This window comes from Polypterus senegalus, chromosome 18 (genome assembly GCF_016835505.1).
Source record: "Polypterus senegalus isolate Bchr_013 chromosome 18, ASM1683550v1, whole genome shotgun sequence".
NCBI classification, from domain to species: Eukaryota; Metazoa; Chordata; class Cladistia; order Polypteriformes; family Polypteridae; genus Polypterus; species Polypterus senegalus.
The window spans coordinates 38,335,120-38,349,272 of NC_053171.1; the positions used below are offsets into that span (position 1 = coordinate 38,335,120).

Here is a 14,153-nt window from a genome sequence, read left to right on the forward strand (position 1 = left end):
GTCCGGCCCAGACGTACACAAAGACCCCCTCGTGCAGCCTCACAACCTTGCATTACTTGTGTTTTCAGGTATTGGCTTTACTATCAACTTTTATCTGTTTTCATTAATTCTTTGTCTGAGTTTTTTTTTTTTTTGTTTTATTAGCAAGCCTTTAAGGTTTATGGAGCTTAAATTACCCACTTGATTTTTTATCTTTGAAGCACTTGCACCTCAGATACTGTAGATGAAGTCATTAAGTTGCTCTTTCACACACACATTAGCTTCCACGCATGGAGCCATGCTGACACTTGGTTACCCACTGTCGCATCATTTCCACTGTTATTCTTATAGACAATCCTGATTGTACACTTCAATGGAGTCATTCTTTATTACATGTAGTTCTATTGATAAAAATTAATATTGATGTGATACACAGAGCAGGTAAAATATTGTGCTGTAATTTATTGTCAGCAGTCGAGTTATAAGGAGACCCATTTAATATAGAAAATGCCAGAAAACAAGTAGACGGAGGGAGAGTTAGGTGGCTTAAATGTTAAAATGCCAGATATATGCACATAGGTAGTGGGCTTTCAAACTAGAGTTTAGTTTTTGTTGTGAAAGAGTCTTTCTAGAGGACATACTATAACCACTGTGTGTTCCTGGAGCAACTCCATGATTGACTTGTTTAATGTGTTAATTTATTAATGGGATGAAAATGAGATTGATTTAACAGTAGAAACACACACAGGCACAAGAATTCAGGAATGTGCCTCAGGGAAGTGGCCTGTGATGCAACAAAAAATGTCATCCCCAAACCCCCTACAATCCCACCAGCCACCACCATATTCTGGAAATTTAGCCTTTTTAAAAAAAACAAAAAAAAACAAAACGCAAAGCTGCCTGCTCAGTCCTTTCCTTTGACTGGTGGGTAACTGTGTGCTACCGTTGATGTACTGGAGTTCTGAACTTGCAAAGATCCTTAAGGTGCTGCTCACTATAGTTAAGTGAACTATAAAATAAATCTTTGTTTTTTTTAGCTACGATTCTTTTTTCGGAAACTTAGCTCAAAACTCCAGTTAAACTCAACAGTACCCAAATAAAACTTTTTTTCTTAAGTAAAAAAATGCCAGGAGACCTTATATACGATTTGATATTAAATATTTATTTCATATTTCATTTATAACTTTTTTTTTGTTTTGATTTTAGGAGATGATGAACAAAGTGACTGGTTCTTTGAGGGTGAGTGTGGCTCAGGAATTGGCGTCCCTAGTCTTTTTTCCAGTTGGGAGACAGACTCTCAACCAGATGTTGATAACATCGATTCAGGAATGGATAAGCTTTCCTCTCCAACATTTCCTCAGCCCTCACGACCTGTCCAGAGAAGTGAGTTAGTTTGATGTTTAGCAATTTGTTTTGTATTACTGGGAATCTCTGTTTCTGTAATGACAATTGATTAAACAATCGTCATTACAGGATTACAAGATAAATAACACACTTATAACAATACAGAAACAAGTTGAGCATTGATGGCCAAGCCATGTTTTTTCCCCTAGGTTATCATGCTCGTTTGAATCGCCTGCCCGGTGTGGCTTCTCGCTGTATCAGGAAAGGCAGACGGAGACTCCCTGGCAAGGTAAGGATGAAGGATACATCTTGATTTTGTGATTACTTAATGAGCTTGATGTCTTTTATTGTGTTCATTTATATTTGAAGAGAATATTTTATTTTAAGACTAACTTACTGTGTGATAATTAAGGCACTGTTCACATAATATTATATATAGACTTTATTTATCTTTAAAGAATACTGTACTCCGCACAAAAATTATATTTTTTATATGTTATTAACCCATGTAGTTTGTAGTGAAAAAAATTCTCAATTGTCATGTTTTCATGCAGAATCAGGTCAGTTCAGGTTGGGGGACATGCACTGGCACAGCTCGTTGCCGCACCCACCATGTGACAAAACAGCTCAGGATCCTGGTTGGCAACCTCCTAGGCAGACATGTGGTTCAGTCCCACCTCCCGGAAATGACCATCTATCTGCCACAGCCAGGTGTTACGTGGGCGTCCCCTGGTCCTGTTGCTCGGGTCTTCAGCAGTGAGGATCCTGTGAGCCAAATCGCTCTCAGCTTATCGCACCACATGGCCGTAGTGCCGTAACTGACGCTCCCTTACAATGCAGGTTATGTGCCTCATTCGGAACTCTGTGACCAAACACTCATTCGACACAGAGTCAAACCAGCAGTACCGAAGGATTCTCCGAAGAGACACAGTACCAAAGGAGTCCAGTCTTTGTCTGATGTTACTGGATAGCAAAACAGGAAGCACTAGGACTCTAAAGAATTGGACCTTTGTTCTTTTGCAAAGATATCGGAAGTGCCACACACCCCTTTCCAGTGACCTCATGACCCTCCATGATCTTCCAATCTGTCTAGTAACTTAATAGGAAGAGACATTAATGTCCCTGCAGAGGTAAGTAAACCTTGTTACAAGGTCAACACTGTCTCTGCAGACAGACACACGGCTGATGGCTGTGCCCAAGGAGGTCATTAAAGCCCTGTATCTTGGTTTTTATCCAGGGCACTCGCAAGCCCAGACACTCGGACTTCTTGCTCAGTCTCTTGAGAGGTCTGAACAGAGTCTTCATTGACTACAAAAAGATCACAGAATCATCTGCAAAGTCAAGATCAATGAATCTCCATGACCTTGCCCAACACCCAGTCCATGCAAGTGTTGAACAGAGTAGGAGCAAGAACTCACCCCTGTTGAACCCCAGAATCAACTGGGATAAATGCAGAGGTTCTCTATCCACTGTGCACAGCACTCACAGTACTAGTATACAGGCCAGCCGTGATATCCAACAACTTTGGGGGGATCCCAGAAAGTCTTAGGATGTTCCACAGTGCAGCTCGATCAACTGAGTTGAACACTTTGTGAAAATTGACAAAGGCTCCAAAGAAACTGCCAATATTCACATTTACGCTCTTTGACAACCCTCAATGCCAGGATGTGGTCGATGTTAGTCTTCTTAGGCGTAAAACTAAACTGTTCCAGTCTGTGGTAGGTGAGCAGGTGATCACAGATCCTACTGAGGATGATCGTAGCAAAGACCTTACCCGGCACCGAGAGCAGTGTTATCCCCCTGTAGTTTCCACAGTCCAGGAAATTACCCTTCCCTTTCCAGATAGGGACAACAAGCCCTGTTTTCCAGTCAGTTGGGATGACAAGGAGGTCATCCTTACCACCAGCCTGGAGAAGTTCACCTCAGATACCACAGATCCTTGCGGCCTTTCCTACCCTCAGCTGGTTCACCACCTGTGAAATCTCAGTGAGATTGGTTGGTTCACAGCTAATTTGAAGCATCAGCTTTAAACAGTTGCTCAAAGTAGCCAACAAACACCTAGCACGATCAGAATTACTAGATGCTATGAACTCCCTTCATATCGGGAAAACAGCAGGCCCTGATGGTTACCCTCAGTTAAGTTAGCTACCCTTTTATTAACAACATTTACAGAAGCCAGAGACAATAAATTTATTTTTCTTAAGGAATTAATTACCATGTTTCCTACGCAAAATAAGGACTTATTACAATGTGAATCATACAGACCAATACAACATCTTAATAATGATGTTAAGATATTTTTTCCAAAGTCCTTGCCAGTAGAATTGAGAAAGTTCCTCCTTCGATAATATCACAAGACCAAACTGGATTTATTAAAGACAGACACTTAGCTTCCAGTTTTCGTCGGCTGTTTAATGTAATATATTTACCTACAAAGTCTAACAAGCCGGAGATGATATTATTGTTGGATGCAGAAAAAGCATTTGATATGGTTGAATGGAACTACCTTTTCTCCACATTGGAAAAATATGGGTTTGGCCTGAACATACATGCATGGATTAAACTGCTATATACCAGTCCAGAAGCTTCAGTTTGCATTAACAACATTATTTCAAACTACTTTAAACTAGACATGGATGGCCCTTGTCACCACTGCTTTTTGCAGTCGCCATAGAGCCACTGGCAGTTAACTGTTGAAATGATTATGAGATAAAGGGAATTATCAGAGAAGGACTTGAACAGAAAATGTCTCTATATGCAGATGATATGGAACTATATATATCAGATCCACAAAATACTGTCCCTGCAGTCCTAACAGCACTAACAGAATTACAAAAGATTTCCGGTCTCAGAATTAATTTGAATAAAAATGTGCTCTTTCCAGTAAACTCTCCAGCACACAATATTAGGTTGGACACCTTCCCTTTTATCATCGCAGATCAGTTTAAATACTTAGGGGTAAACATCACAAGTAAAAATAAAGCTCTTATCAACAAACTTTTGCTGTCTGCTTGGAGTACTAGGGTGTTGTACTGTGTTAGCCATTATGAATGTAGTGAAAAGTCAAGCAAAATGACACCTTTTATTGGCTAACTAAAAAGATTACAATATGCAAGCTTTCAAGGCAACTCGGTTCCCTTCTTGTGATGTAGCAGATGTAATGTCTGATTGGAAAAACTTTAGCAAGACTTGCATAGATGGGCTGCCCTTCATCTCACTTTAGCTGGAACAAGTAACACTGTCAAGATGAATATCCTTCCTAAGCTTCTTTTTCTATTTCAAAACATTCCAATATACATCAACAAATCATTTTTTAGGAAGTTAGACTTAATCATAACCTCGTTTATTTGAAATTGAAAACATCCACACATCCAAAGGGCGACCCTACAAAGACCTAAGGCAGAAGGTGGCATGGCTCTGCCTAACTTTCAGTTTTATTTTTCAGTTTTATTATTGGGCAGCAAATATACAAGCTGTAAAAACCTGGACATTGACACAAATGGATGAACACACACAGGCCTGGTCCGCAATAGAAATAAAATCCTTCAGCACTTGTTTATATTCCTTGCTTTGTACCCCAGTAAATGCATGTTGTCACCAATATACTAATAACCCAATTGTGCTTCATTCATTCATTCAGAATATGGAACCAATGTAGGAAGACAGAAGAGCTTTTATCTGTGACACCTCTGCAAAATAACCGCCTTTTTCCTCCCTCTCAAATGTACGCAGCTTTTAATGTCTAGAAAACATTCAGTATTGAATAACTTAGAGATCAGTACTTAGACAACATCTTTGCATCCTATAAACAATTACACTTCAAATTTAACTTTCCAGCAACACATTTCAATCACTACCTTCAATTTAGAAACTTAGTTAAACAAAACCTGCCCAACTATCCTTACCTCCCACCTACTTCTACTCCAGAAAAAATAGTGATCAGTCTGGTGGACTCAGACAGTATTTCTGTAATATATAAAAATAGTCCCTCCCTTTCAGAGATCCCAGAGTACATTGGGAAAAGGATCTCTTACTCAAAATTTCAGAAAAGGAGTGGAAGGCAGCAGTGCACAGAATTCACCCTAACTCCATTTGCCTAAAACATACAATCATTCAACTTAAAATCATCTATCGAGCACATCTGTCTCTTTTAAAATTGTCCAATTTGTTTCCAGGGCAAGATCCAACCTGTGAATGTTGCAATCAAGTTGCAGCCTCATTGGGTTATATGTTTTGGAGGTGCACCAAATTAACATCATTTTGGACCAAAATCTTTAAATGCCTATCAGACAGCCTTGGTGTCACAATCCCTCTTAATCCATTAACAGCTATGCTTGGTGGACTCTCAGATGGGCTTAACACTAGAATTACCAGGGCCTACGAAAAAACTCGTAGATCCGGTCCACCCTAAATCCGTTCGCACCTCTCCGTCAGTGTCCTTTTTGTCCTATAAATGTGCTGATAAAGACAAGTAGCAAGCAGCCTACTATTCCATCCCCCCACAGCTGCAGAACGTGCACAGACTTCTCCCAGCTCATACCTTGATTGATTATCTGGGAGTGAAGTGCTGGAGTTTTAGAATGGAAATAATAGATCGTTATTTAAAACACATGCATTTCATGTGTTTTCCGTTTCTACAATAATCTGTGTAAACACATTGTTCAAACAGAAATGTTTTTCATATTTTAGTAATAAATGACAAAATGTACAAATAAACTATATAATGTGTGAAGCCTGCAGTCCAAAGATCAAATAAACACTTTCACTAAAGGTTCAAGGATAAGACAACAGCTTCCGTGGCGTAGCGATAAGATTTGCTGACTTGTAATCAAGAGTCCAAGGTTTGATCCTGACTACCTCCTATATCTGCCGTTTTTCAGTAGTGAGCTGCTTTTATTGTTAATATTATACAGTACACACGGACGGTGTACATTTGTAGGATTTGTGAAAGTTACCTTTTTTCCACTTTTATTCTCTCAGTCACGATCACGATACATACTAAGGGGAGCTGACGCTGTTAGTTTTTATTTGAAACTGGGAGTAACTGTAGATGTAAGTGGTGTTTTGAGGCAATGGAACTGGGCATTCTGTGATCTGGAGGGATAAAAGCTGACACACAAACACTGGTGAATCTGCCTTCTTTTTATCTCACCAACTGATTTTTTTTTATTCAGTTTTATTGTGTGTTCCTTCTCACACTGAATTAGTATGCACCTTATGGTCTATGATGTCAAAAAAAAAACAGAGACATAGGTATATATGATATTTGAAATTATTCATTCAGAGAGGTCAGATCCAAATGTTAACAGTTCACACACACGCAAGGACCGAACTTCCTACATTTACGACACATGTACCTGTTACAGTGTGCACACTTCTGTCTGTGCTGTGGTTTCTATTACACACCTGAAAGAAAGAGACAATATATGTGACATTTTGAAGTAATCATTTTATGAGTTGAATAGTACCAATCAGAAAACATTGTACACATTCTGCAGCTGTGGGGGGATGGAATAGCAGGCTGCTTGTCTTAATCGGCACATTTACAGGAGGAAAGACGCTGACGGAGGGGTGCAAACGGATTTAAGGTGGGCCGTATTTACGAGTTTTTTTTGTAGGCTGTGGTAATTCTAGTGTTAAAGTGGAGAAGGACAAACACTGTAATTACCTTTACTACACTATTAGCACGTAGACTTATCTTGCTCAACTGGAAGAATCCTAACTCACCTCTATTCAGTCATTGGGTAACCGATGTTATGTACTAATTGAAATTGGAAAAAATTAAATACTCACTTAGAGGATCTGTGCAAAACTTTTTTAAAACCTGGCAGGATCTAATTAATAACATTTTAGAATAAGCATTTAAATTGAGGAAGCAGATTCTCTTCCCCTTTTTTGTATTTATTTTTTGTACTATTTTTAATTAAAATTTAATTTAATTTAAAATCTAATTTTATAAGTTTTACTATGTTGGCCTAGCCCTCTTTCTTATGGGTTGACTTGATTTGAACCAAGTCTTGTAAAATTTGACTTATTTGTATGGAATGTTGTTTGATTTTGATAAATTCAATAAAATGTAAAAAAAAAAAATAAAATCCCCTATGACCAGAGGAGTATCACATCATGGGCACTCATGAATCAGTCACTGTGGTTGGAGCATGCACTGAAAATACAGACAAGGCACCCAGAGAGTGCCTTAACCCAAAACTCATAATACGGTTGTTGAAAGGAATGACATAGGACACCATCGGGAGGAGCCGATCCACCATAGCAATAGCTATTCCCTGAGTACGACAGCCATCCGAGCAACCAGACCCCACCTACAGGGATCTGGCCAGTCCCAGGTCTGTGCAACTCAAAGAGTGCCGCCACGAAGCTCCTCCGACAGCAAAGGAAGATGATCATCATGCTGGAGAGACCATATAATTGGGCCACCTCAAATTGGGACCCGAGTTCTGTTGTGCAGCAGGCAAAGCCTCAGTGCCACTCCAGTTCTGATCCCCAAGAGATCTGACCTCACTGGCTCTCCAACAATTTAGACTCTTCCGGAGATGAGGCTCCTGAGGGCTTTCCCCTATCCCTTTCATAATGTGAGCGCAGCAGAGCTACTTGCGTGGAGAACAGAAAGGAGTCCTTTTTTTTGTTTTGGAGCTGTGTGAAGTTTTTAATGGTGGCTGGGGTGCTAATCCTGCCACCAACCCCCAAGTTTTCCCTGCAAATTGGAGGACTGTTTTGTCATACCCAGAACAGAATGGTGATAAAAAAAGATTCTGAAACAGTATGTCCATGAAAAATGTCACATTATCCATGTCAAATAATTCACATATAAACTCATCAAATTCTATGCTCACAATTTAAGCATACAGCTGGATGTAATGTAAAGTACATATACAAAGTAAAAAAATTTAGGTTTGAGTACACAATGGGAGGTCTGAAAGTCGAAAGTACTTATGAGAAGGACTTAGGAGTTGTAGTGAACTTGAAATATCAACCGCCAGACAGTGTTCAGAAGCCATGAAGAAGACTAACAGAATGTTATGCTACAGTATATAGCGTCATGATGTGTAGAGTACAAGTCCAAGAAGGTTCTGCTCAACCCTTATAACACACTAGTGATGCAGCATCTGGAGTATTTGTACAGTTTTGGTCTCTAGGCTACAAAAAGGTATAGACATAGCAGTGCTGGCAAAAGTCCAGAGAAGATCGACTAGGCTAATTCCAGTGCTACAGGGAATGAATTATAAAGAAAGATTAAAGGAATTGAAACTTTTCAGTTTAAGCAAAAGGAGATTAAGAGGAGACAAGGTTGAAGTGCTTAAAAATTATAGAAGGTTATTAATACAGTGGATCGAGACTGATACTTCAAAATGAGTGGAACAGGAACACAATTGGAAACTTGTTAAGGATAAATTTTGCACAAACATGATGAGTTTTTTTTTTCATATAAAGAACCAAAGGCACAAGGAATATTTGACCATATAGTGTGGTAGACAGTAGAAACTTTCATAACTTACACTTGATATTATTTTGGAGGAATTAAGTGCATAGGATTGGTGTGCCTTGTTGGGCTGAATGGCCAATTCTCGTCTAAATGTTTCTAATATTCCAATGAATGTCCAAAACGTATGTATTTTTACAAGGGCTGCTGATTAAACACCGTTAATGCATTACTTTCAGTGATTAGACATTTAACACAACACATAAATGCTTTAATAAAATGACCTTAATTTGACGCATTTTACACATTAACAAAAGAGGCGCCAAACAAATCCTAGTTTATTAACAGTAATTAAGATCAATGAGAGATGTGTACAACTGCATAAAAAATGTTAAACCAAAGTGAGTGAAAACATTATCAGGAAAATATTATGCCTCAGACCTGTGCATATCCCAAGATGCTTCAACAAGCAGGTCAGTTTACCGGCTGCTTTACAGCCTGCCACTAAATAATACAAAGGTGCTCCAGTGGTAGATAAGTATATAAATTTAACAAGAGTAGGCAGATCTACTGTTCTAATGCTTGTTTGCATCTTAGCAAGTTCAGCTTTGGTTCATAAAGGCATTTTGCAATATTTTAGCAAGAATACAGGTGTTTGGGATGTTGTGAGCATAAGACTGGATGACTTCATGTGTGGACTGTACAACATGAGTAATGTGACATTTTTTCATGGATGTTTTGATATTGTTTGCTGTCGTCCAGTGTTGGTCACCATAGACTTTGTATCAGAAGATTATTTTTATCGCCAATCATGAACATATGAGAGGAACCATGTTTCTCAGCCATCACTACAAATTACAAAATAAAGTACAATATATGAAATATCCCTTTCTGGGTGAAGTATTCCATTAATGCTCATCTTGAAAAGTGTGTTTTTCCCAGTGTTTGACTAAAATGAATCAATCCCTCTTTTACATACGTACATACATTCATAATGTACACAATTTCTTAATTTCTCAGGCTCTCTGCACAGCTGTGGGGACACATAATCATTCTGATAGTAACAAACTCTGGTTTGCCTGCTAATATGGATATTTTCTTTCTCTTTATTAATAACAGTTACTTCAGAATCATTCTATTTTAAAATAAAGCATCAGATTTGTACAAAGGGCACTGCATACTACAAAAGCTTAATGATTATAATTTGCCATTAGAACTACAATATATTGGACATTTTGTTGGTTTATTTTGTGTTGTTCACTGGCACTTAGGACCCTTATTTATGAAGTAACACCAGCCAAGCTGTATGCTTTGGAAACTGGCAAATTAAGAACAGGAAACATTTAATTCTGCACTCTGCATGATCATCTGCTAGGATTTACACAGTGCATCAGGTGCAACACCTGCAGGAAAGCCTGTCTTGGTCTGTGTTATCCATGGTACTTATCTGTAAAATCTCCAGTGTAAAATGAACTGTTTATAGGGTTACATTAATATTCAATTATGCTTTTCATGTATATACTTGTGGGTTATATATGAACCGCTGCCACTTTTGCTGTGTATAGGTCACTCCTGAGTGTTCCAGTTTATTCTTTTTTATTACTACAGCTGATAAAGGGTACCGTATTTCTGGTTTGCTGAAGCCATTGGGGCACTTCAGGATGTGTGGAGATGTGATCATTCCAAAAAATGAAGAAATAAACCCAAGACAACTTCTGAATTAAAAGCACTTTTAAATTATAAAAGTGCATCGAAGAGATGAGAGAAGGAAATTGTGTAGAGAAATGTTAAGGGCAAGATTAAGAAATACAAAGCAGTATATAAAGAAAGATAAACTAGAGTTTTGTTTTAAGAATTATTAAATAATCCTGGCAAGAATCTAAATACGTACAGCTATAAAGCAAAAAGGATGGGCTCCAGCTTTTCCGTGGCCCCACTCTGGATAAGCGGGTTTAGAAAATGGATGGATGGATGAGCACACAGTAATATGTAAAACTAGACAAATTGCATTGCACTAATAAAATCAGTTGTAAAATCTTATGGGCCTGTGTTAGGCTGTTAGTGGGGTAACTGCTGACCTTTGCAAAGATTATGAGCACCAAAACAACAATCTTTGTCCAGTAGCTCAGCCCTGAGTAGTGTTCAGAGCAGATCAACACCTGCTCACAGGGATTACGACCCTTTTAACATGGCTGCTGAGCAGTAGGGATGCTGAGGATGTGCTTTTACTTATGTCAAGGTCAGATTGTGTTTTTTCAAACATATGTATTGACAAAAATTGATAGAATTTTGTAATTAATTTATAACAACATTTATACTTGCAGACTTTTCTTGTGAAACACGGTGAGCAATTGAAATTGAACTCTATTCTGTTATCTCACACATCATTAACATTGGTGCCCTACAAGACTATATTCTCTCTGTATGTCTTTTCAGACATTTACTGCACAAATGAGTGTTAGGTTTTTTCCATGAGAGACGCATTTTAAAAATATTTTGATAATGCATGACTTACTTCATACTCTTGGAGATATTAAAATATAACATTTCATTCTGTAAGTGTTTTAAAGGTGAGACAGTTTATTACATGATGTTCAAGATCAATATAAATTAAAGGGGTAGCCATAGGCTTTAGAAGGAAAAAGGTGTTAGTTCCACCTACTCAGATACGTGCATAGCTGGTTGATCGAATCAGACCCTACAGATATTTCATATAACCAGACATTTTCAAATTGTGCCCCGACTATGACAAGTAAATTTGAATGAAGGCATTTTTTCCTTACTAATATTAATATGAGACACTGCATTTTACACATGTTCTGTGTACCTTGTGCTCTGTCAGTTGGTCTTCTTGGTGTCTTTGGAAATTTGTCATCAAAATAAAGGCTAAGCTGTAGAAAAAGTTCAAAGCGGGAAGCAGTGTGATTGGTGCTGACTAAACGTCTGTTGATCAGCTGCTGTGTACCAAGCAACCTTTAATATACTTCATATACTGCATTCCCTTGGAGGAGACACATTAGCCAAGGTGCTTTACAATTTCTGAGGTTTGCTGCAGTTATTCACCTGTGTTCTTTAACAGTTATATTCCTAAACAGAAACTTCAGGAGGAGTTTACTACACTGAAAAAACGATGGCATCATTGCAGTGTTTGGGCCCCTGTAGCTTAACTCTACGTCTCAGTTTTAGGGAGCTTATTACATTTCACAGGTTGTTGAATATTTTTTGAGGGGGCTTTGTTGGTTTATTGGTTCTCTTCATGTTTTTTTAATTTTCCTTTTACCAACATTTGACAAACCACTTTCTGCTCTTCATCTTTGATAAGTTTTCTTTAGGTTAATCTAATATTGATATGTTTGTTTTGGCATATGGGGTTGGATAATGGATGGATGAAAAAAACATTAAACATAACTCTGAGTATAGACAAAAATTTTCTAATTCTTTGTATCCTTTTTTTGAAAGTACAAGTGCCTCCACGTAATGCACTGGGGTTAAAATCTGCACTTCCTTTTAAATGTTAAACATGGTCAGGACATGGCAGGATATCATTTAAACATTTATTTCTTTTCATGGCTGTGCTGCCTCTGTTTTTTTGTGCCCTTTCACACTACACAGACTTTTTCATCGATTTTCAGTCGGTCATCTAGTCCATCATTCCCAGCAACTCCGTCATAGCAGTCTGTGGTGATTCCTGTTTGATTGTGTCTCAAGTCAAGGGGTAGGCTCTGTATATATGACAGATGACATCTGATGAGCGCTCACCCAGAAGTGCAATGCATACGGGAATGAAGGAACATTGAAGAAGTAAGGAAAGATGTGGTGGCTGAGCTTGCCATACCTGGGAAGCATTCCCGCAGGCACAAACGCTGTCAGGAACAATGTTAATTGGGTTTCAAAATGTTGTAAGCTAGTGATGCTTTTAAAATTTGAAGCTATGCTGAAATGTTGTGAGGCAGTCATGTAATCATCGTCTCCTTCGATTCCTAGTCATGTACTCTGATGTCCTTGTCAAGCCTGACCCAGGAGTATTTTCAGTACAACGGTATTAAATCTGGGAAGCACTTCCAGGTCAGGAGGAATCTCCACATGCTCTCCTCCAGCAGCTCACCGCAGCTACGAATCCTGTGTAGCACTGAGTTTTACCAAATGGTAACTGTCGTCCAGCATAGTGGGGAAGCACAGGCTCCAACTATCCTTCCATTATATTGACCTCCTGACTGGGAAAGAGGACACCGGCTGTCCTGGACAGGAAGCCCATCCATTCATTACTTTTACTACAATGAATACTGGCTGGTGGTCTGTGTTATTGTTACCACACTGTTCAGGGGTCTTTCTTTTTATACCCTGTTATAAAGCTGTAGGAGGCCGAGTTACACTTTTATTTCACATACTGTTCTAACTGAATGTTGACTTTCACTAATTATTAAATAACTTGTCAAATAAACTGCAAAAAAAGAAAAACGTTGTTAAAATGCCCAGTTTAAAATTGTCATTTTATTTTGCATTTTTTTCCAGGACAGTAATTTTTCACCCATGTCAGTTGAAAGAATCAATCACTTTTCGCAAGATCCTTATGAAAAAGAGTAAGTTCTGGTTTGTGCTCTTTTTATTGATTTCCTTAATATACATATTGGTTTGAGTTTTTCGCCTTTCATTAACATATTGCTGACTTTTCTTTTTATCTTTAGAGCTAATTTATATTCACAGCACTGGAACTAAGATTACAGGTATAAGCAAAGGCATCAAAAAGCAGAATGCGTCGAGAGCTCTTTGATTTAGTGCTTTTATTTTTAAAAGGCCAAGCACCCAAGTCCAATGTGCCGGATTGCTCTTCTTTGCCAGCATTGACAGGTGCCACTCACTTCAACGAGTGGCCCTGATTATGGGACAGTAAGCACCCTCTTGTCAGTTGCCTTTCCTCTCCGTTTTCCAGGCTGTCACAACCGTCATGTATGCTGCAGTCACCAGTGTGTCTATATTATCTGGTAGCAAAGCTTCAGTTAACCCTTTTTATATCATGGAGTTTAAGCCCACAAACTAAAATCACATGCTATGCCGGTGTCCTTGCTTATAGCTGCCTTATATTTATTATTATGAGTGTTTAGCATGTTTGCGTTTTTTCCTCATTATATTTTGTGGAATATGCCACTAGTGTACTGCTTTTGTACAAGAGAGAAAATAGCCATTTGTCTTCTTTTTGAAAAATGTGATGCACATCTCAAACACGTTCTTTTTTGTCATCGTTCCTTTCAATGAATGGTAACTGTTTAGGATGCTTTAGGCAGGCAAAAATAGCAGCAGTTCACATACTGCTGTGACCGAGCCTGGCTGCCCTCGACCATGTTACTTAATTGTGTGATAAGCATTGAGGAGTCCAGCAGTATCTTGAATTTAA

General features: G+C 38.5%; 1 protein-coding gene across 4 annotated transcripts in view; it reads left to right on the top strand.

The window, feature by feature from the left end:
* The window catches only part of gpatch2 (G patch domain containing 2), a 137,579-nt gene that overhangs the window by 63,651 nt on the left and 59,775 nt on the right, over positions 1–14,153 (top strand). For all 4 annotated transcript variants that reach the window (XM_039741751.1, XM_039741754.1, XM_039741752.1 and 1 more), the window contains exons 4-6: positions 1,186–1,362; positions 1,533–1,612; positions 13,274–13,341. In XM_039741751.1, coding sequence (XP_039597685.1) covers positions 1,186–1,362; positions 1,533–1,612; positions 13,274–13,341 — 325 coding nt within the window. The remainder of the gene's footprint in view (positions 1–1,185; positions 1,363–1,532; positions 1,613–13,273; positions 13,342–14,153) is intronic.